The 22097-nt window shown below is 41.2% G+C and overlaps 1 protein-coding gene across 4 annotated transcripts in view; it reads right to left on the bottom strand.

Moving 5' to 3' along the window:
* Positions 1 to 21234, bottom strand: part of OLA1 (Obg like ATPase 1) — an 88216-nt gene extending 66982 nt beyond the window's left edge. The window contains exons 1-4 of one of the 4 annotated variants that reach the window (XM_053359267.1): positions 21093 to 21234; positions 19880 to 19980; positions 17797 to 17940; positions 13542 to 13669 (exon numbers count right to left, since the gene is read on the bottom strand). In XM_053359267.1, the coding sequence (XP_053215242.1) occupies positions 13542 to 13669; positions 17797 to 17940; positions 19880 to 19980 (373 nt within the window). In that variant the 5' untranslated portion in view covers positions 21093 to 21234. Of the gene's footprint in view, positions 1 to 13541; positions 13670 to 17796; positions 17941 to 19879; positions 19981 to 20108; positions 20270 to 20856; positions 21065 to 21092 lie in introns of those variants that run through there. The other 3 variants (XM_053359278.1, XM_053359260.1, XM_053359287.1) reach the window with 3 other exon arrangements.
* Positions 21235 to 22097: the final 863 nt, after the last annotated feature.

Genomic DNA, 22097 nt, shown 5'->3' with positions numbered 1-22097 from the left:
GTGAGGTGAGTGGGGCTGAGAGACTTCAAAGAAGTGTGACTGGCCCAAGGTCACCCAGCAGCTGCATGTGGAGGAGTGGAGAATCGAACCCGGTTCCTCAGATTATGAGACTACCGCTCTTAACCACTACACCACACTGGCTTAAACAGTGCCTTAATCTTATATACATGCTCCATTTCACTCCATGTAAAGTAGCAGAAAAGTTGATAACAAGGAAATTTCAAAATAATTTCTCTAACAATATTGATGACTGCACGTGTTTTTTTAATAGGAAAATCGGATTCTCCTTATTTGGCAGTGGTGAAGAATATTTGAACAAACAAAACAAAATAAGGAGGCCAATACAATGTATGTAACAAGGCTGTTTACATTTTCCATTCTTGCTTACTTTTTGGAAGCTACTTTCTTAAATAAAATATTTTAAGGTCTTAGTTTAAAAAAATCTCAAAGCCACTCTCTGCAGACGTATCTTCAATCTCAATTGCAAAATTAAAGAACTTGCAATTGTTCTCATAACTCATTGTTCTCATAATTCTGAGACATGCTGCCCCACACAAATAGCACACGAATGTACACTAAAGCTAGCAGTTCTATATATTTATACAAACTTTTTCTTCTTCCACCACATTTGCCAGCATCCGCCGGTTTTACTTCTACAAGTACAGTAGATGACACTTTTACCACTGTAACATCACACTAAGCACACCGCAAAAATAGGGAGAAACTATAGGAAATTGTACTCACATATGCTTAAAGCTTCCAACTAGTTTCAGGTTGTCATTTAGAAAACAATCAAAACAGGTAGTAACCTTGTTTGCATGCTCCTTTTAGGGTCTAATCACTGAAATCCTGTAGCGCTTTAGTGAACAAAATCACTGTGGGGGTTGTCAGGTCAATTCAGTTTGAAGGTGTACCTTTACCTTACTAAATGTACTTACACTGTACTTTCAGTTTGTAACAATAGCCTTAAAGAAGCCTAACAGCAATACTTTAAAAGGTTTCTTTAAAAATCAACAATAATTTGCTTGAAGATAGCAATTCTGTTCCATTAACACTCAAAGCTATTGTAGTTTTAAAATACAAAGGTAAAATGTAGTCTTCCACTCCCACCGCCTTTCTGGCAGCCAGCGCCACCCTAGTAGCTCCTGGGCGGCTTAATGGGTTAATTTACTAAACAGCAGTTTTAGAACCAGATTTAGTGTGCAATGCCTTCCATTTTCCAGCTTCAACTATTGCCTTTGATTATGTGGGACTAATGGCACTGCCCTACACTGCTCCTGACCATCGTCACCAGTTATGCTAACCATCACTGGAAGATTCAATTTCTGCTGTTTGGAGTTTTGTAGCATCTTGGCAATTCTCTTCCTACACACAGTTGCTGACCATTATTACTGATCATCTCCAGCAAATAATGGGGCAGGTGAAAAACATCAATGCAAGAGGGCGCTGGTTTCCCTTTCCGAATTCCACGACCAAGAAAGCAAGAATACCTACTTCCACTACCAAGAAACCTGCTGGATATGCCTATGCCATAAAGCAAATCCAGAAACAACTCAATAAGTTGGTAACTTCCAAGCATGCTACAGAATCCCCCACACAGAAGATTGGCCTGCAAGATGGACGTATGTTAGCAACTGAATTGATACATGTCATATTCCCCACATTGGGGGAGGACAGAACCAACCTTGTTTTGTAGAGCTTTGGATTCCGAAATACACAAATGCTTACTCACACAAGCACCTTCTGCAACCTACAATGATTTTCAGGACTCACATACAAAGCCTTGAAATCTTATGATAGTATAGGGCAACTGTTTAGGCCTGCTGGAGGCTTGCTTTTAGCCAAGGTCAGCCTTCCTCAACTTGGTGTCTTCCAAATGCTGTGGACTTCAGCTCCCATCAGCTCCAGCTAGCACTGCCAATGATCAGGGATGATGGGAGCTGTACTCCAAAACTTCTGGAGGGCATCAAATTGGGGAAAACTGGTCTAGATTCTCCACTTTCCCCACACACAAAAATTGTTCTTAGCTTCTTATTTGACTGTATCTCATTAAAAAGATACCAGAACAAACTTGTAGAAGATCCCGATCATTCGATTTCATGCTTGGGGACATAAGAACATAGGAATCCACCTTATGCTGAGTCAGACCATTGGTCCATTGAGCTCAGTACGATCTACACTAACTGGTAGCAGATCTCCAAGGTTTCAGATAGGGGTGTCTCCCAGCTGTACTTGGAGATGGTGGGGATGAAGCCTCAGACCTTGATATGCAAGGCAGATGTCTACCACTGAGCTACATTCCTTCTCCATTGTTGAATGTTTTCACTTGAGACACTCTTGGGCAGTGTTAGAAACTGAGATATGAAAGCTAGGAGCTAAATGGCACCTTAAACCTAGGTTATGGGCACAACAACGGACTGTCTAGGCGCACTTTTTTATAACAAGAATTCAAAGCTAAAAATGAATGAACTGCAGCTAAAATATTGTGTTCATTTCTCACATGGTCTAATCCTTCCCTCCCCACCCCCCTAATATTCTTAAGAGGGTATCTTCTCCAGTCTTCAGAGAGTAGCTGGAAGTCGGGAGGCAGAAAAAGGTCCTCCCTTCCTTCCACTCTGCAGTTTTAATCTGAAATCTTAGGCGCGGTACTGTGCCCAGAGCTCAGAAACTGCTCGCGCTAATGAAATTCCCTGTCACAAAATGCACCTAGAACAATGGCGATTTTCGAATGCTGATCTTGGGTTTTCCTCTATATTTCCGCTTTCTAAAGAAATGTTCTCTGGAGAAACTAGTTCAATTTCAGATTATTCTGGCAAGCCAGAAAAGATTCTTCCAAGTTGCATGTATTTTTAAAAATTATGTGGCAAAGCATTTTGGCTTCCACCTTCATCAGCTGCTGTGATGAAGATGGAATGCTCAAAAGAGCTTCACTTGCTGATGCTAAGTGATACTAGTATTATCTTCCTGCATGTACACACTGGACACATTGGCACCACATGGCCCCAGTATGACGTTCTCCCTCTTAACCAAAACTGTTGGATCTGTTAGCACCTTTATAGAAGTTATTGATATGCCTGACAGTCTGTGTTTCTCAGAACTGAAAAGTTTTAACAACTGATTGCTCAACTTTTTGTCAAAATTGCAGATTTGTGGTGCATAGGTCAGTTGTAGTTTTACTTATGTACTGAATATGACTTCCTTTTTTTGCACTCAATAGAGATTATACTGCAGGACCTGCAAATGATACTCTGCTTGATGTAGTATATCCTACCTGTCCTGGTGCTTTTGAAAGTAGCTGTTTCCATGAGATGCAAACAGGTGATACAGAATTTAGAGTTACAATGATGAGATCCAGGAATGTTGTTAAGTGGATTCAATAAAGCTCTCACTGATAGTCTGCATATATTTAGTTGGAGGCTGGCAAAATGCTGTTAACAGGAGGCTTGTTGACAGCTTTAGCATGACATTCAGAATTTGCTAACCAGGGGTATCTTTCTCTGATTGCCAGACAATGGAAGATATATGGAAAGCTACCACAAATGGGAAACATTCTTTGTTTACTGACACCTCATTTTGATGGAGGAGGTTTTCTCTAGACACAATGGAAGCCCAGTGGATGTTGCAATCAATTACATGTAGATATGTAGAAGGTGCTCTTTAAGTCCAATAATCCTTTTTTGATATTTATCTTTGTTGTTGCAAATGCATTTGATTCCAAGAGCCAAGCTGTAGACAATGTTTTTCTTTACATGTTTTGGATGGGAGGATTTTCAATATAGATAGGTGTACACACACACACACACACACACACACACATATATATAAAGAAATGCAAAGTTTGGAGGTACAGCAGACAGAGTCACTTAGCATAGAGCTGCACCTGGTACATGAGCCCAATTGCCCTTAAGGGACTAGCACAGTTCTAATGTTATACACTATAACTGCTAACCATGTTGTGAAACATTATACAATCCCCCTTGAAGTATAAATTACTTCATTTTATTATAGATCTCAAAATCACTTAAAAATGCTCTTAGTTTGCTATTTTAAAAAAATATAGGGAATAAAAGACTAATCATAAATAAATGAACTTTTTAATGAGCATGAAAAGCTTTCCGTACTAGCAGGGGGAAAAGCACTTCTCCAAGGGACCTGTCATGTTAAAGCAGTAGTCAATAGCTGCATACAATCAGTAAACAAATTCAGCTCTATGAAAAAAAAGAACTACATCACCGTTTAGTCGCTGCAATTTAGATTATTCTAGCGTGTAATACTTTAATTGTATAAAACAAAGCTGGTGTCACAAACACAAAAGAACTTCTTGCAAAGCAAGCACCACAAGTAATTTTTATGCTGCCACTGATGGCTGACAAGTGATGAGCACTTTGTTCAAATTTATACACTTATGCATCGAAGGCAACAGGTGGCTTGTAAAAAGAAACACTGAAAAGAACTGTTTTAACCCATTCAGAGCAGCATTTTTACAAAATGATTTATTAGATCACCTATAAAGTCTCCCAACAGCCAAACACTCAACATGTTAGTTTGATAGACTTACAAAGTAAAGCAAAATTATTTAAATGAAACCAGTACAATAGAACTGACATTTAAAATCAAGCTTAGAGCTGGAATATGCAAGTATTAGCTACCTAATGCTGAAATATAAAATGTATGAAGCTAAAATCTAGTGCAATAAAGTAAATAAATCATATGGTATCATGACTATTCAATGTGAGTGAGCACTTTAGTAGAAGGTATTCTCCTAGGCATTATAATAAAACCAGGAGAGAATCAGTAGGGCACAATTATCTCTGGGTACAAAGTCTATAGGAAGGGCAGGGAATGGCATGCTGGAGGCAATGCTACTCTGCACCATCAAAGAGGACATAGTGTTCAAGGAGCTGAAAATCCCCAAAGGGGTAGATTTCACCACAGAATAGATGTGACTGGCACACCAGGTCCCAAGAATAGCTTAGGAAAGAGGGTGTATTACCATCCCCATGACCAAGATGTGGTCTTGAGATAATGAATGCAAAAAAGCCGGAGGAAACGTCGTAGTAATGGATAACTTCAACTGCCCAAACAAAAACAGGATAAATGCTTGCTCCAGTCACAACTAAGATAAAATTTCTAGATACCCTATATGACTGCTCAAGAACAGTTGGTCATGGAGTTGATCCAAAGGGGAAGCAACCCTGGACTTAAGTGGTGCCCAGGGCCTGGTGCAAGATACAAGCGCTGAGGGCAGTTTAGAAACAGTGACCATAGTGCTTTCAAATTTAACACATAAGTGAGTAATTGCTCACAAAGCCTAGTACAGTCAGATTTCACTTAAAAAGAGAAAATTTCTTTAAAATGAGGGGATTGGTAAAAGGGAAGTTGAAAGGAAAGTCAGGAGGGTCAAATCTCCCCAGAATGCTTAGGATGATAATTAAAATCCACAATAATAGAAGCTCAGCTAGAACATATACCACAGATCAGAATACTCACTACCAAGGTCATGAAACTTCTAGCATGGTTAACAAGTTGAATGTCAGAAGCTAAGGCAAGAAGGCTTCCTTCAGAAAATGAAAATCTGGTCCAAATGAGAACAAAAAGGAACACAAACTTTGCCAAAAGAAATGCAAGCAGAGAATGACCTGGTTCACATTTCGTGCAAAGCCAGACTATGATTCAGTGGGACTCTGGGAGAATGTGGACTCTTGAAGAATTAGTACTTCCCTTACAGGACAGGTGGGGTGACCTTTTTGTGCATGTCCAATTGACGCGCGGCCGCTGACATGCAGGTCCTTTTGAACCCAGAAGATGGAATCGTGTGGGGCGAGGCTGGCTTGCTCCACCAATGTGTGTGGAGGCCAGGAACGGAACCCTCGAGCAAAATGGTTGCCCCCTGTACTTTCAATTATAACAGGGTGGGATGCACACTACCCTGACAGAGCAGGGCATTTTTAATGTTTTGTTTTTATTAAATTTATATGCTACCCTTTATCCAAAAATTTTGGATCCTTGGTGGATAAGAAACAGAATGATGAGCTTTTCCCCAGGTCTTTCTTGGGTCTGTTTCACCAGATTGTTGTTTTAATTACACACTATCGTTTCAGTTTCAAGGAGCTTGGATTAAGAAGTTAAAATTCACTCCAAAAGAAGCCACAAAAAGTATAGTAAGCTTTGAAAGGCAACACATTACTCTTCAACCATCTTGGTACAGTATATTATCTTGATATACTATTTGGAATAGTAAGAAAAACTGTCATTGTTGCTTAGCAGGCAGCTCTCTTGTTTCTGGACTACAATGTCAGATATATAAGTCCCTGCTGGGAAACTTAGCAAATGCTGTCTATAAATAGTATGCCACTTGTCACTACTATATTGCCAGAGATGGTTGTCCTTCAGACATATGGGATTTTTATGATTTATCTGCTGTGTAAAAAGATCAGAGGTGCTTAGAACAATCTTGGTCTAAAAGCTAGGCTAAACTAGGCTAGAACAGGGTGATATCATCAAATTCACACCAAGAATATAAGTGCCGTACAAACAGTTTGACAAGACTTATGTCTAAAGTGCAAACTGTATGCATATTTTATTGTTAAATGCCACTTGCAAGTTTTTTTGAAAAGTAGCAGAATATAAGCTTCTAAAATAAATCTCACTTGCATTTTAAAGTAAAACAAGAGTGTAGCTGCATGAAGTCTTCTCTTCACCAAGAACTGCAATATTTTAAGTTACTTTCAAGAATGTACAGCAGAAAATTTTCCCGTGCCTTCTTTTTCCACTGAAAACATTCAATTCCCTAAGTTCATTCGTAACAATTAATAGATGTCAGCTGTAACTACGGTACTGGGCAAACACAACAGTTTCAAAGCTGTATTAATGTTTCTCAAGTGATCATGCCTAGCAAATATGTAAGTCAGCATATCATGAACAGTTCTTTGGGTTGTTGAAATGTATTAGTGTGTACCTTTGGATTCCAACTCTCACTTTTAAACAATGTAAGTTAAGAACATGCTATTGTCTTTGTTTTCTTACAAATATTCAAATTAAAAATTATACATAAAGGCACATCAGCTGTGCTTTAATTCCTCCCCCCTCCCCTCCTTTCAAATACTTCAGATCATATACTTGTGGTGTATGGGTGGGTACATTGTTTGTCAGAAATTTTTTCCAATGCAAAGTGAAATATTCTGGTGCAAACTACTGATTTGCATAAGAAGGTTATACAGGGGAAGGGGAAGAATAAATTCAATTTCTTCCCGAAAACCCACATCACTACCACGTCTAAGCGCAAAAGTGCTGACGAAAGGAGAAACCATCAAATAGGAACAACATTTTAATCTCATGTTGCTGAAAACCAAACACAAAATGAGGCATAAACTCCTATTTTGAATTGTGAGAAGTTACATGCTCAGGATACCACTCCCACACCAAAACACTTCCCTACAAGTTGTTTGGTCCTCTTTATGCCTTCTTCTGTCTTTTAGCCAAAATCCACAGGTTGCCCACTAGGCTGTTTGCACCAGCTGATAGAATAGCAACTGTTATGAAAATTCAGACAGGAAGCGGAAGGGAAAGGTAAGGAATTCTGTAACACTAATCAACACAGACTATGTCAGGCTTCCTCAAACTTGGTCCTCCAGATGTGTTTTGTCTACAACTCCCATGATCCCTAGCTAGCAGGACCAGTGGTCAGAGATGATGGGAATTGTAGTCTCAAAGCATCTGGAGGGCCGAGTTTGAGGAAGCCTGGACCATGTAGATATCTGTCCTCAGAATCTCCAGAATCTGTCACTCTGAAACAATGAAGCACGTACGTTGGCCATGTGTTGTAGGTCACACATTCTAGCAGTTTTAACCACTTTAAAAGCAGAGTACAGTGGTACCTCAGGTTACATACGCTTCAGGTTACAGACTCTGCTAACCCAGAAATAGTACCTTGGGTTAAGAACTTTGCTTCAGGATGAGAACAGAAATTGTGCCCTGGCAGTGTGGCGACAGCAGGAGGCCCCATTAGCTAAAGTGGTGCTTCAGGTTAAGAACAGTTTCAGGTTAAGAACGGACCTCCAGAACGAATTAAGTACTTAACCTGAGGTACCACTGTACACAATTTAAAATCACACAGCAGTATACAAGCTCACATTTTGTGAAGTTACTCAGACCGCGACAAGCTGGAAAATATTAAAACAGGCCAACCTTAGCCTTTGACTCGCCAAAAACAAGCCTGTTGCAATGGTAGATTTAAAATACTCATAGTGGCACAATCTTTCAAGTCAAGCATTCCCCCCCCCCAACAAACAAACAGAACCATACAAGATGCAACTAAATCACGTGTTACACTGTAATGTAAAAGTTGCAACATTCCTTGGTCACAAATATTTAAGACACATGGGCCATGCAGAGACATTATACTAAACTTAACAGTGATGTGAACAACCAGAAACAACTGCAACAAACCCCCTCCTCTCTGCTGCTAGTTACCAAGAGTGAGAAAAGGAGGGGCGCAGCAAGGAGTACTTTAATGCAGTGTGGAAGCAAAAGCAGAGCGAATATGACACTCCTGCCAGCAATGGGAAGCCAGGTGAACAATGCTGGCCCTACCTTGTGCTGCCGAACCAGCCACTACTATTTACACACACACAGAGGAGGGGAGGAGTTGCTCATTTTCATTTCCAGAAATCCCATTATACCACATTAAATCTCATTCTAGAAGCTCCGCAACCTTCAGGAGCAGCTTTATGGATAGCATGAGGCGAAACTGAAAGGTTCCAGTGCTTGTAAAAGCATTCCCCCTGCCTCCATTTCAGTCCCTGCCATTGTTATCTATGTAATCTACTGCGTAGGTATTGGTCTGTATCAATCAAAAGCTGTTTGAAGGCAAGGTATTAGCCAAGTCTAAGCCTTCAGAAGCTAGAAAGGAGATAGAAGATTTTAACTAATAATGACAGTTTCAGAACAGTGTCTAGGTATGTATAGTGGAAGATTTACAGTCCTTAAATCAAGAGTCGTTAAGATAGCGCTCACTCTTGGCCAGCCTTCTAGGGGTAAGTATGGCTAAACGTAGATGTGGGCACCCCCACACAACCCAAATTTACCTCTCTTCATGCCCCCAGTACTGTGCCTTCTTTTTCTTGGGGTGGAGGGAAGATAAATATGTTTCAGAGGCCTCAGGCCAGAGATTAGACACCCCTGCATTAATGAATAAAAATATATCCTACCTGAATGAAGCATTATATGCTGACACTTCTGAGATTTTAAATTCATCTCAAAATGCATGTGACACCAAAAGTTACAAGTTTCCAGAGATGTGCTAAAGTGTCACAGCGTAAATAGAGCTGCACAAACAGCACTACTATAATTGGCAAAGGAAAGCCACACATGCTGAGGGGATGAGATGTGGCTCTTGCTTTGTTCACTAAAATGGTGGTGCAATGGAGTGTGGCTAAGTGATATCATCATACGTCTCTCCTCTGCTGCAAGCAGCTTCCAGCAATATCTATCAGCAGGGATGATTTCTACTTTGAGAACATAAAAATACAATGTGCCTGGGGAATACGGAGTTGGGAAAAAAGGAAGATGTTGCAGATGCTACATCCAAGTCCCTTTCGACAGAACTGGATGAAATTTTCATGCAAAGTTGCCCCACTTGACTAAATAAAGTCTGCAAAATTACAGACAAATAGGTCCAGAGGTTTGGTGGCTGGTCACCTTTAGAATTTATTTTTTAAAGGAACTGTCTATGATTTGGGGCAAGGAGAGCAGAATTGGATTAAATCTGCAGGATTGTTAGTCCCTTCTGAGAGGTTGAGTCCTGCCAAATTTCAGAAGGAAAATTGCAGTGGCTTTCCTGAAAGGCTAGCCTTTACAGTTGGGGAGTGATTTTTAAAAGGATTCACTTACGCTCCCCTATTGTTCTATGAGCAACTTGTATAAAATAGCATACATGACAGAGATGTAAGAAATCTGCCAAATTACAAATTAGTGTATGGCAGTTTTTGTGCTAGGCACCTTTAAAGTTGACTTTGTTGGCATGGGTGAACTTAAAGGGATTTGCTGCCCTTTTTGCTACGGGCAACAACTTTCTGATGAATATGTACGCCTGGGAAAATAACCTGCAAATTTTAAGAAGGCTGGGTGTAAGGTCTAAGGAGTTCTGGTGCATAAAAGGAACAGCTTCGGGTTTGCGTTCTGATGAACTGCCATCCAAAGTCACAAAAACTAAATGCCAAGCTGGCTTGACATGAGAGGATTTTTGGACATGCTACACAAAGGCAGGACTTGAATATTTTGGCATTTTCCAACCAAGCACCACTAGGCAGAACTAGCAAAAGACCACAGAACAGACAAGGAAAATGTTACATTATTTCAACTTCCCTACCCTAAAGCAATGTTATTGGAGAGACCTGGTTCAATCCTGGTTTTCTCTGGTAAGAAGCAAGATGTGTCGGACACAAAAGAGCTTCCTGACAAAGTTTCAGGTTTTGCAGACACTGTGTCTGCAGAATTTAACATAGAAATCTGAAAAACGCTTTGGAGATCCCCTCTTCAGTTTAAAGAGCTTAAGAAAGATTCCTCTTTGGCTTGGATAAGCCCCAAATCCATCTGAAGTGGCCCACTTGAGTTTCAGGATTACTGAAAATCCAATGCACACTACCCTAACTTTTAGTCATTGTAGAAGTTTTTTCCTGAAGTGACTGTCAAACCAACCAATCTCTCTCACAACACTTTGCATTTTCAAATCACCTTTAATGCAGAGCACATTGCTTATTTTTGCTGTGACACATTCATGAAAGCATAATTTCTGAGTTCCAACAGCATGTGTTGGGAAATTGCACTACTGATATACATTTTAAGTAAGAAAACTTGCCAAAAGTTCAAGCAAAAATGTATACATAGCGTTCAACTAATTGTGATTTGTTACAACAGTGTGTTAAACACAAAGAAGACATCTAGGTAAGCTGTCACTATCTAGCAACCACATTATACAAAAACTCAGCTTACAGGATGTAAAACAAACAAGTCTTACAAAACATATTTTTAAGTTGGAAGTGCAAACATATTCCTGGATGTATCCTGAAACTGAGCAGTTTATATAAAAAATAAAAACCTTTACAAACTAAACAAGTTGCCCTCAGTTGTGTTTAAAGAAATACACACACACACACACACACACACACACACCCCTGCTTCGTTCTGACTTTGTGGAAGAACCAGAATGCAATACAGTGGTACCTCTGGTTGCAAACTTAATTTGTTCCGGAGGTCCATTCTTAAGCTGAAACCGTTCTTATCCTGAGGTGCGCTTTCGCTAATGGGGCCTCCAGTGCGCGATTTCCATTCGCATCCTGGGGCAAAGTTCGCAACCAGGAGCAGCTACTTCCGAGTTAGTGGAGCTCATAACCTGAAGCGTTTGTAACCAGAAGCATTTGTAACCAGAGGTACCAATGTAAAGGATAAGAGACCAATATTGTCTCATTGGCTCCCATGGAGAAAATAAGATATAAAGTAACCACCATTTCATATCTGAAGCTACACCTCAGCATTGCTTGTAACAGCAGATAACTGTTTAAAAGTAGGTCTGAAGGAGGACTACAAGAGCTGAGTAGACTTGACAGTAATTTTATCTTTCCATTGCTTTACAGTGTATTGATCTTGAAGAAAATTATTTTTTGCTATGTATGTTGTTAAGTTTACTTTGAGTAGCAGAACAATATCAACTTTTATTACCATGGGATATATCATTTGCTGAATACTCAATCTAGCACTATTCAGTAATTTAATATTAACTGACTCAGCAGACCAAATTCCAATAATCAATATCAATATTGATTGATTTACGGATTTACCTTACTGTAGAACTAACCTCTGATCCTCATTGCATTCAAACCACAATTATCCTAATGAAATTTGATTCACCAATACAGTGGTGCCTCGCAAGACAAAATTAATTCGTTCCGCAAGTTTTTTCTTCTTGCGAGTTTTTCGTCTTGCGAAGCACGGTTTCCCATAGGAATGCATTGAAAATCAATCAATGCGTTCCTATGGAAACCGCCTTCAGACCAGGTCCGGGGACAGTCTGTCCCCCGACCTCTTCTGAAGGCTTGGGGGGGGGCAAGGGCTTTTCTTCCCACCGCCAGCCTTCAGAAGGCTGTTCTGAAGGCTGGTGGTGGGAAGAAAAGCCCTTCTCCCCACCTCCCACCCCGCAAGCTCCGGGGACAGGAGAGCTTTCCTCCCGCCCGCCAGCATTTTAAAAGCCCCCAGGACAGCGGAGACTGCCTTCAAAAGCCGTCGGGAAGGCAGGCGGGGGGGGGAGCAAAGACTTTTGCCCCCCGCCGGCCTTCAGAAGAGGTCCAGGACCTCTTCTGAAGGCCGGCGGTGGGTGAAAGTCTTTGCTCCCGATGGCCAGCGTTTTAAAAGCGGTCCGGGATAGCGGGAAAGCGCAGCGCGCTTCCCTGCTATCCCGGACCTTTTAAAATGCTGGCCATCGGGAGCAAAGCCTTTCGGCCCCCGCCGGCCTTCCTCTAACCTAAACCAAATTTAATCTGCATATACTTACATTAGAAATGTTCTGGCAGTCACTGCTTTCCCAAAATGGAAAAAAATAAAACACTACTACAAATCCATAGCAGTGGGAAATTATCTTAAATATAACTTAAGTCCAATACATACAACTTATCAGTGGCAGCTTCTCTAGGGGGCCCTGGCGGTCCAAGCACTCACAAGTTACGTCCGAGGCTTTGTGAGACCTCGGGATCTGACTTCCAGTGATAGGTCCTGAGGACGCAGGGCACATGGTGTCATGACGTCATGTCACACACGCTGGGCACCCATAATCTGGGGCCCAAGTCGGTCCCCTGCTACTTATTCTAAATGGATTTGACTTTTGAACTTCAAATGGTTATTTTCACTGGGACAGAAGAAACACTTTGCCCCACAGTAATTACACGGGATGAATATTTTATTCTTTACGGTTAAATAATAATTCTCTAGTCCTATACCTTAATAAATACTGTTACCTTGCTCAGCATTTTGAAATGTTATGAAAAATATAATTCAGTATCTCTGAAATAAATTATTCTTCATGATGTACTAAATGCAAAGTATATTTGGGAAAGCTATGCATTACAAGGGAAGCACAGGATTGGGTCCATATTTTCCAGCACTGAAACTCCACTAACAAGACATTTCAGCTGCTAGAGGGTCGGTATTTTTGCTGATGCTCCCTTCTACCTATATCCTCCTGAACCCCTAAAATCTGCTTGGGTGAACTGGGTACCCTATAAAATAGTATAGGAAATGGTTAGGGAGAGGGTGGCTTCAAGGGGAAAGCAGCCAAAAAATACGTTTCACCCATCCCTTTCTTCAGCAGAAGCCTCTACTGTGTTCTCCTCAGAATACCACGGTGGAGCAAGGTTATCATATTGTCATGACTTAATCTTAGCAGATTCACATTTAATATGGCTTGAGTAGCTTGTCTTTTGAGGCCCCAGTTCTTAGGCAAGCCACATCCTTAAATAATATAAACATTTTTCAAAAGTAAGTTTACATACGCAGTAGATGAAAGATTCCATCACAGGCGCTAATGTGTGACAAAAAGGCATTTCCTAGTCCCTGTCCAGCATGGGCTCCTTTCACAAGGCCAGCAATATCCACTACATTCAGAAAGGCTGGAATTTTGCTGAAAGATAATTTAAGATTTTTGTAATTAGAAACATAGTTCAATATTACCATATATCTGCAAGTATCTTCAGAGCACACACCCAGAAAAATCTATGCTGGGCTGGGGAACATGTGACCCTCCCATTGTTGATGGACTAATAATAATAATAATAATTTTATTATTTATACCCCACCCAACTGGCTGGGTTTCCCCAGCCACTCTGGGCTGCTTACAACACATACAAAACCACAGAAAAACACCAACCATTAAAAACTTCCCTATACATCATATAGTCCTATATATCCTCCATCTATATTCTCCATCATCCCTGGTTACTGACCATGCCGGCTGGGGCTGATCCAAGCTGGAGTCCAGAAATACCTGGAGGGCCACAAATTAGCCACCCACCCTGTACTCTGAACACCTACATGCAGTTTTAAGTGAACAACTGAAACTAGTAATAAAGAAAACATACACCCCTTGTAACTTCAATATTTGCTGCTGTAGACTTTTCAATTTGCAGATTCTGAAGTTGTGGAAAGGACTCTTTAAGAATTGAGGCCTACCACATGCACACTAGTGGCCAAAATTGTGGAAACCTTCAGAAAAAGTTGCATTTCTAACGTCTGATGGCTCATAACATCCATCTTTTTTATAATAATACTATAAAATAATACAGAAAAATTGTGCATCATTAGAAAGAAATTTCAATGCAGAATATAATACAACAAACTCTGTCAAATTATCTTTATTCTATTAAAAGTTATAGTCCAATAATCAGAAAAAGAAAGCACAACTGCCTTATGTAACATGAAGTGGATTTCTTTAACTAAAAATTGTCCAATGACAAACAGAGTGAAAAGAGTTGACTAGTCACCTAGAAAGTGATGTAGTAGCCCTGACCTGAATCCAAAAGAAAATCTGTAGAGCCGATTAAAGAAACCTGTCAGTCAGAAGCAAGCAAGGAATAGAGCACAATTGATAGAAGCAATCATACAATCTTGGTTACATGTTATAACACCTGATGAACTAAAATCTTTGGTTCACTCAATGGGATGCCATTGTAGGGCTGTAACTGCAGCAAAAGGTTTCCACACTAAGTACTAACAGAAATGGTGAGAAGTTATGAGATACCCTTTATCATGGTTTCCTGTGTATAACTTATTTCATTTGGCTATAACTTTCACTAGAATAAAGATAATTCAACAGTTTATTGCATTATATTATGCATTAAATTATATTTCTAATGATAGATAATTTTATGGCACTATTCTAAAAATGACTGTTATCAAAGCTCAGAAATATATATTTTCCAAAAGGTTGCCACAATTCTGGCCACTAGTTCAACCCTTGTCCTTCCTGGTATGTTCAACCCTTGTCCTTCCTGGCAAATAAGATATAAGACATAAATAATAATAATAATAATAATAATAATAATAATAATAATAATAATAATAATAATCATTAGCAGCTACTAAAATAATGGAAGTGGTCAATGCCTCTCAAGAAGAGGGAGATTTTCCAATGGGCCTAAAGAGATGGTGGTAAGGCCTTTATTTTTAAAAAGCCACTTATAGGGAGTACGTGACTCCAAGATTATGACTCCTAGATTACAACTCCCTCCCAAGGTACATATGTTTACCCCCTTCAATGCTGGCTATTAAACAAGCTTTTAAAACCTATTTATTCTGAGCTACTTTGTGCTAATCATTTTAGGGTTTTATATTATTGCTAGTTTCAAAATAATAGTTTGCTTGATATTTTGTTTTAGATGGGTGTGTGCTGGTTTTTGAAATGTTTTAATCAGTTTTTAACTTTGATTGTATTATATTGGAATTATCCTTTTTATGTCAGCCACCCTAAAAAGGCCTTCCCAGTGTTTGAAACTTCCTACTGCCTTCCACCAGCAAGGATAAATCTTATTCTAATGGAACTTAAATAGCTGCTCCCTAACATAGGTTGCCTGGCCAACTTACAAAACAACTTCCAAAACAAAAACTTATAATACATTAAAAATGATTTTAAACTAAAAGCACAATTAAGACACAGATTTTAAATCTAAGATGATCAGATAATACGTAAGTTGTTGTGTGTGGTTTTTAAACTCTTCCTCCAGTTCCAAAAAGACTACAAAGGTGCCATCAAGCAAACCTGTATGAAAAGACTTTCCATAATTGGGCTACTACCAAAGAGGTCTCTCCCTGGTGGTTACCTGCCTCATCTTGGATGGTGGTGGCACTTAGACAAGGGTTTCTGAGGAAGATGTTAAGCTTCAAATAGGTATAGATAGGAAAAACCAATTATTTCAGGTAACCTTGCTCCACGCCATTTAAAGCTTTAAAACAAGAGTGCATAACCTGTGGTCCTCCAGATGTAACTGGACTACAGCTCCCACTCAAAATGGCAACAAGATCTGGATTGGCCTCAGGTTAGCAACCCTTGCTTTAAAGCTTTAAACCAGCACTTTATATATAGAATTGATTTTAATCAGACTTCTATTTGGCAAACATTCATTTCCTAAAGAAAAGTACAAGATAAGTAGTTCATATAAATATTTAATATTGCTGACATATAGCTAAACTATGCACTATATCTAACATGTTTTGCAACACAATAGCAATAACCCAAGTACTTACAGGTTAATAAAAATCTGAATTATATTTCTAATGCCATTTTGCTAAGTATTAACTTAAATCATAAATAGTTATGATTTAGCTTGTCTTCAGGGGGGGACAACTTAAAAAAAAGAAATGACAGAAAATCCCTCCTGAAGAACGGGGCATTTTGAGTATGTTAAGCTCCTGGGCTTAATAGCATGACCATGAAATCTTCAAGGTAATACCTAATTGGTTATTTAAAGTCAGAAACTTAAGTATTAGAGCAGGGTGGGGAATGTTTTTCAGGCAGGAGCCACAGTGCCTCACAAAATCATAGAACTGTAGAGCTGAAAGGGAGCACCAGGGTCATGTAGTTCAACCCCCTGCAAAGCAGGAAACTTTTGCCCAATATGGGGCTCAAATCCACAACCCGGAGATTAAAGAGTCTCATGCTCTACCAACTGAGCTATCATGCCTTAACAGTGGGCAGGACCAGAGACAAAAAAAGGGGTGTGTGAACTCTTGTCTTTTTACAGTAGATCAGATTTGGATTTTTTATTGTTTATTTAATATTTTATGGCCATAAAACAAATAATTCCCAAAGACATCATACCATGCAGACAATTTCCAAACACATCACACCATGCAGACAAGCAAGACACATTATCACAATTCAAATACACAGCACAGCACAAGCACTCAAGGAAGACACACAGCAGAGCTAGTGAGGCATCCCAAGAGCCAGATAGAGAGTATTGAAGAGCCAAATTTGACTCCCAGGCCTGACATTCCCCGCACTTATGTTAAAGAGTCTTAGTTCACAAAGGAGACATCAGACAATACTTCACATACTGTATATTCTTGTATAAACTTTGGAATGCATTCTTACCCACAACCAAAACAAAAACTGAAAACACATCAAAATGTTTAGACACCAAAAAAAGTTATCTATGTATGATTATAAAAACTGGAATTTCTTGTTCTTTACTAGTGATCTTCAACTAAAAGAACGTCCTTTGGAAAAATAGGATATTTGCTAAATCTTTACAGACATTATATTCAAGTTAGCATGCCTCAACTCCATTAAAGCTTGGACTATAGAACAACCTTACTTCTTACTAACAAAAATGATTTAATAGACTATAAGATTAAAAGAGCCAGCTTTTTTAAACAATACAATTGTGAAGCCTGTTTACTCAGAAGCAAGTCCCACCAACTGCAGAAGAACTTCACCCCACAAAGCATCCTAAGAATAATGGCTTAAGTTCTCTACAGTCAACACCAAAGATAGCCCAGAAGATAATGCTACACTATACGGAATGGTGATAGAAGGAGATAGGTCACAAGCAGAGGACTCTACAAGAACTAGTTCCCTTGGAGAGAAGTTTGTTTGATCCCAGAAGGCCCATCAGCTCATATAAAAAAAACCAAACAACACAACTTCAAAACACTTAAATACTTAGAAATGGATTTTGCGAAAATATTGCTTATTAAGAAGCTTATTTCTTTACGCAGAAACAACCAACTGATAACATGTGCAGTACTAACCTCGGAGGCTTGTGGTACTGGCAAAGGAAATCAAATCTTTCATCTGGTACAGGTACTCTGCTCTCATTTGGATCAATAGTGCAGAAAGGAAAGTTCTCTGCTGCAGCTTGACTCTTGGTTAATACATTGAAAAAGGTAGATTTCCTTTAAAAAAAGAAAACGTTGCAATATTTGAGATCAGCTTCCCAATAATACCACATGTGCAACATTATATAGTGTACATTTGTGTTGGACGCTGGGCACCGCCATGCCCTTTTATACTTTTAATGCCGCCGATAACTTTGCATTATTTTTGCAGACAGCATGGGAAACATCTAAGTTTTTCCAGGTTTCCACTGGAATCTCTCCAAAGTTGTATTATCGGTAGCTCAGCAATTCTTTAAAGTTACATTTCAAATTCTTACCCACTGCAATGACTTTCTAGATTTGGACAGCTCATGTTCAGGCTTCGGTTATCACATTAAGTGCCCTATTCAATCCTACAGAAGCTCCATTTAGTCCAGCATCCTGCTTCCCTCAGCAACCCACCACATGCTTCTGAGAAGCCCACAAGCATGAAAACAATACCCATCTGCCACTGTAACTTCCCAGTTATAGGGCCTCTTCCAAGTTTTCTTTCTTTCTGGGAAACAGTTATTCACGCTGAGACTTAAAAAAAAAAATAAGAAGTTGCTTTTGCTAAAACAATTCCAACATTTTGGTCTAATGCACCATTATGGCATCTATGGCATAATCTGAAAGAAGCTTAGGTAAAAGCAAAGTCAGCCTACTTACTCTGAACAAAACTGGCAGATCAGCAAAAACTTCTTCTACCAAAGATGAGTGTGTTTTAGGTTACATTGGTTTCTAACTCAAAGCACTTATTTGAAGACCTGAAGTGCAATAATGTATCCACAATACAATTTGTGACCACTATTTCATCAATATCTCATGACAGCCTCTCTTACCACAGAAATCAGTGGCGAAATTCTTATGTACCTCCGTGTCTCTTACATCTTAACCCATCATAATTCTATTTACAAACAACTTTAAATGCTGTCTCCACCTTCCAGTACTATTCCCACAGTTTCAGCTATACTGCTCCATTTCCAAAACAGGCCTCCTTTCTGTTTGCGAACCACACCAACATATATTCCTATATTACTATTGCTACACCTCTCTCCACTACTATTCCCCAATATTTATCTGTCAGTTCCTGACTCCACAAGCTCTAGAGAGAGGCCACAGCACCAATTCTTCAGAACATCTAGTACACTGTTGGAACTAAATACTGAAAGAGACAGACCCCAAAAGAAAGATTGTTTCTATATAAACGGTGCCCCTTCTTTCTGCATAGTATAATTACCTTTATCAAGTAGAGTTTAAATACCTAACTAAACAGAAAAAAAAGTTGACAGTCTGACAAGGTTCTTTACCTTCATTGCTCCACCCGCTGTATCCATACAGCCAGATGGGGGAGTATAAAGAATAAATTATTATTATTATTATTATTATTATTATTATGCATGTATCAGCCATAAATAGGTTAGAAGCTGTCAGCTAATGTGCTTTCAGTGCAGCATTGTTTTTAATAGTAAATGTTTAAACTTTCTCACATCTTTAAACAATCCAAGGAAGCTGGTCTAACGAAAAGTGCCTATATGAAACAAAGACTTGTGTTCTTTTACACATATTTCCATTAAAAAATAACTATTCCTTTCCAGATAATTTACAGGCAAAATAACATCACAATAAAAATCAACTGTTGGATAATTAAGGTTAAAATGTTTGTAGAGAAAATTCAATTATTTATAAAGGAATTTCCATTCATTAAAATTATTTCATTTCTTATCAGTTATCTATCAATCTATTCATTAAGCCCAGCCAGTTCAGTAAAATATATCTTTTTTCAAACAGCAACTCAAAACACCTTTTGTTCAAAAATGACCTAATTTAAGTAAAACATAAGAATGAACTTATAAGCATAAATGCTAATCTCAACCAATATTTCAGTGTTCATACTGCAGCATAACACTAATTTATTCAGGAGGGCCTACTATCTTTAGGATGACTAAGCAAAGTTTATCCCCCTTGAATCACCTACCCAACATTTGGCAAGCCAACGATGCCAATTTTCAGGGTTGTCCCGAATCTTCCAACGATTGGATGTGGCTTGAGTCCATCACCTCCCTTTTTGGGGGGCATCTGAAATGAAAAACAGAAGCCACTTAAATCCCAAACTCCCTTGCTTACCTCCAGGACTCCCAAGGTAAGATGCCTTCTGATACATAAACAGAGGCAAACATGTCAGCTTTCTAAAACATGTCCAATACCTTTTTGGGAGCCATGGCATCTACACATAACAGCAAGGCAAGGAGAATATCCTCTGGGATTCCCAAGGGCCAGCCACCAGCCAGGCACAACAGGGCTGCGCATGGCACCCTTTCGTGCAACCACAAATCCCAAGCCAGCTGGACTGGGCTACTGCTGCTGCAGCTTCTGCAAAGTCCCTAGAAATGCCGTGCTAAAAATAACCGGCTCGGATCCCAAAGGACGGATTGAAATTCAGCACCCGCTACGGCTCCACCTGACGTGCTCGGCTGTGAGTGGCAGCCGCAGAGGCTTCCCCGGGCAGTCAAACGAGGTGGCGGGAGGGCTGAGCGGAGGGAGCAGCGCACCGGCCGGGCGAGAAGCACAACTTGGCGGCTCGCGAGGAGAGCAGGATCCTACTGCAAACACCCCGGAGCCGAGCGAGCCAACACCGCCCGCTTTCCTGCCAGCACCGCGCCTGCGCGCACGCGGAGAAAGGGCTCGGCTTACCGGCTGCCCTACCTCACGGCCTCGGGCGGCCGAAAACAGCGAGCGGCCCGTTTCCCTCAGGCCACCCCGCCGCCTCACGAACCGGGCAAGGGGAGCACCTTCGCTTTCCTCCCCAACCCGTCACAGCCAGTAAGGCATGCGGCCCAGCCCACCCCAGGCGGCTCGGCCACGGCCCCCAAACCACAGCCCGCTGGCAGGTGGCGGTGGGCAAGCGGAGCCCGACGCAGCCTCAGAGGGTCGCTTCCCAGCCACGCAACGCACCGGCGGGCAGCAGCAGGCCTCTCTCTCTCTCCAGCCGGCCCGGCCCGCGTGGCAGCCGCTGCCGCCGCAACAACTGAGGGAGATGAGGCGGGAAAAGCCGAGCTGGGCCTCCTCCTCCGAGCCGCCGCCTCGTCCGCCGCCTGAAAGGCACGCGGCGAAGAATGAAACGCGGACACCCCCCGCCCCCACCCCGCCTCCCTCACAAAAGCCGCGCGGGCCCAGCTGAGCGTCTTCACCGTTGCCTGTGAGGGGGGAGGGAGGGACGGTTGGGACTCTCGCTCGCGCTCTCCCCCACCGCGAGAAGACCCCTCGCGCGCGCCGACACGCTGCCTGCCGCCCTACTCAGCCAGCCGGCGGAACAGGCGGGACTGCCAGCTTCCCTATTGGGCGGGGACTCGGCCCGAGGGCAAAGGTCACGCAGGGGAAGCGGAGGGACGCAGGAGGGGTGCGTGCGCGCGCGCGCGTGTATGTTGAAGGACTGGGTTGCCTGAGTGTACCTGCGCGAGGAGAAGGAAGGAAGGAAGGGCGGGTCTCGCGAGGGGTGGGGGCGGGAGGAGGCAGGGAAAGGTGGCGACGCCGACGCCTCTTACTTCCGGGTTCCTGGATGCCAGACCTGGAAAGACGCAAAAGGAGATGGAGATTCCTCGTCTCTGGACGTGGCTCAAAGACGCTCATCGCTTCCCTGCTGCTGCTTCCTGCTGTGCCACCTCCTCCCGACTCTTGCGCGTGGTTCCTCAGAGGTTTTGCCTGCCTGCCTGGAATGGAAATTGCATCAGCCGGTGTTCCCAACCTTGGGTCTCTCCAGCTTCTTCTTCTTCATTTTTTGACTGCAGTTCCCATCATCCCTGACCACTGGTCCTACTAGCTAGGGATGATGGGAGTTGTAGTCCCACAACAGCTGGAGACCCAAGTTTGGGGAAACACAGCTGTACAGCAAGAGGACCTCAGAGGTCACAAAGGCTTTCAGTCCTAAACCCTGGGGAAATGACCCCTATTGAAATCAATAGGAATGGCTTCTGAGTAAACGTGCTAAGCCTTGTGCAACTCTCAATTTCGTTGGGAGGCGAAATAATTCACTGGGGCTTGCTCCCAGAAAAGTTTGCATGAGACCGCAGCTGAAGTTTCCCAAGTATGGGAAACATAAAGTTTTCTTTTTTGAAATCCTCAGAAGTTACGTATTGTCAGAGATTTATAGGTGCTATAGTTTAATTAAGGTTAGGGGGTGTCAGAGCTAATTTCCT

The sequence above is a fragment of the Podarcis raffonei genome, chromosome 1 (assembly GCF_027172205.1).
Source record: "Podarcis raffonei isolate rPodRaf1 chromosome 1, rPodRaf1.pri, whole genome shotgun sequence".
NCBI lineage: Eukaryota > Metazoa > Chordata > Lepidosauria > Squamata > Lacertidae > Podarcis > Podarcis raffonei.
This window is presented reverse-complemented; position numbering and strand designations above follow the sequence as displayed.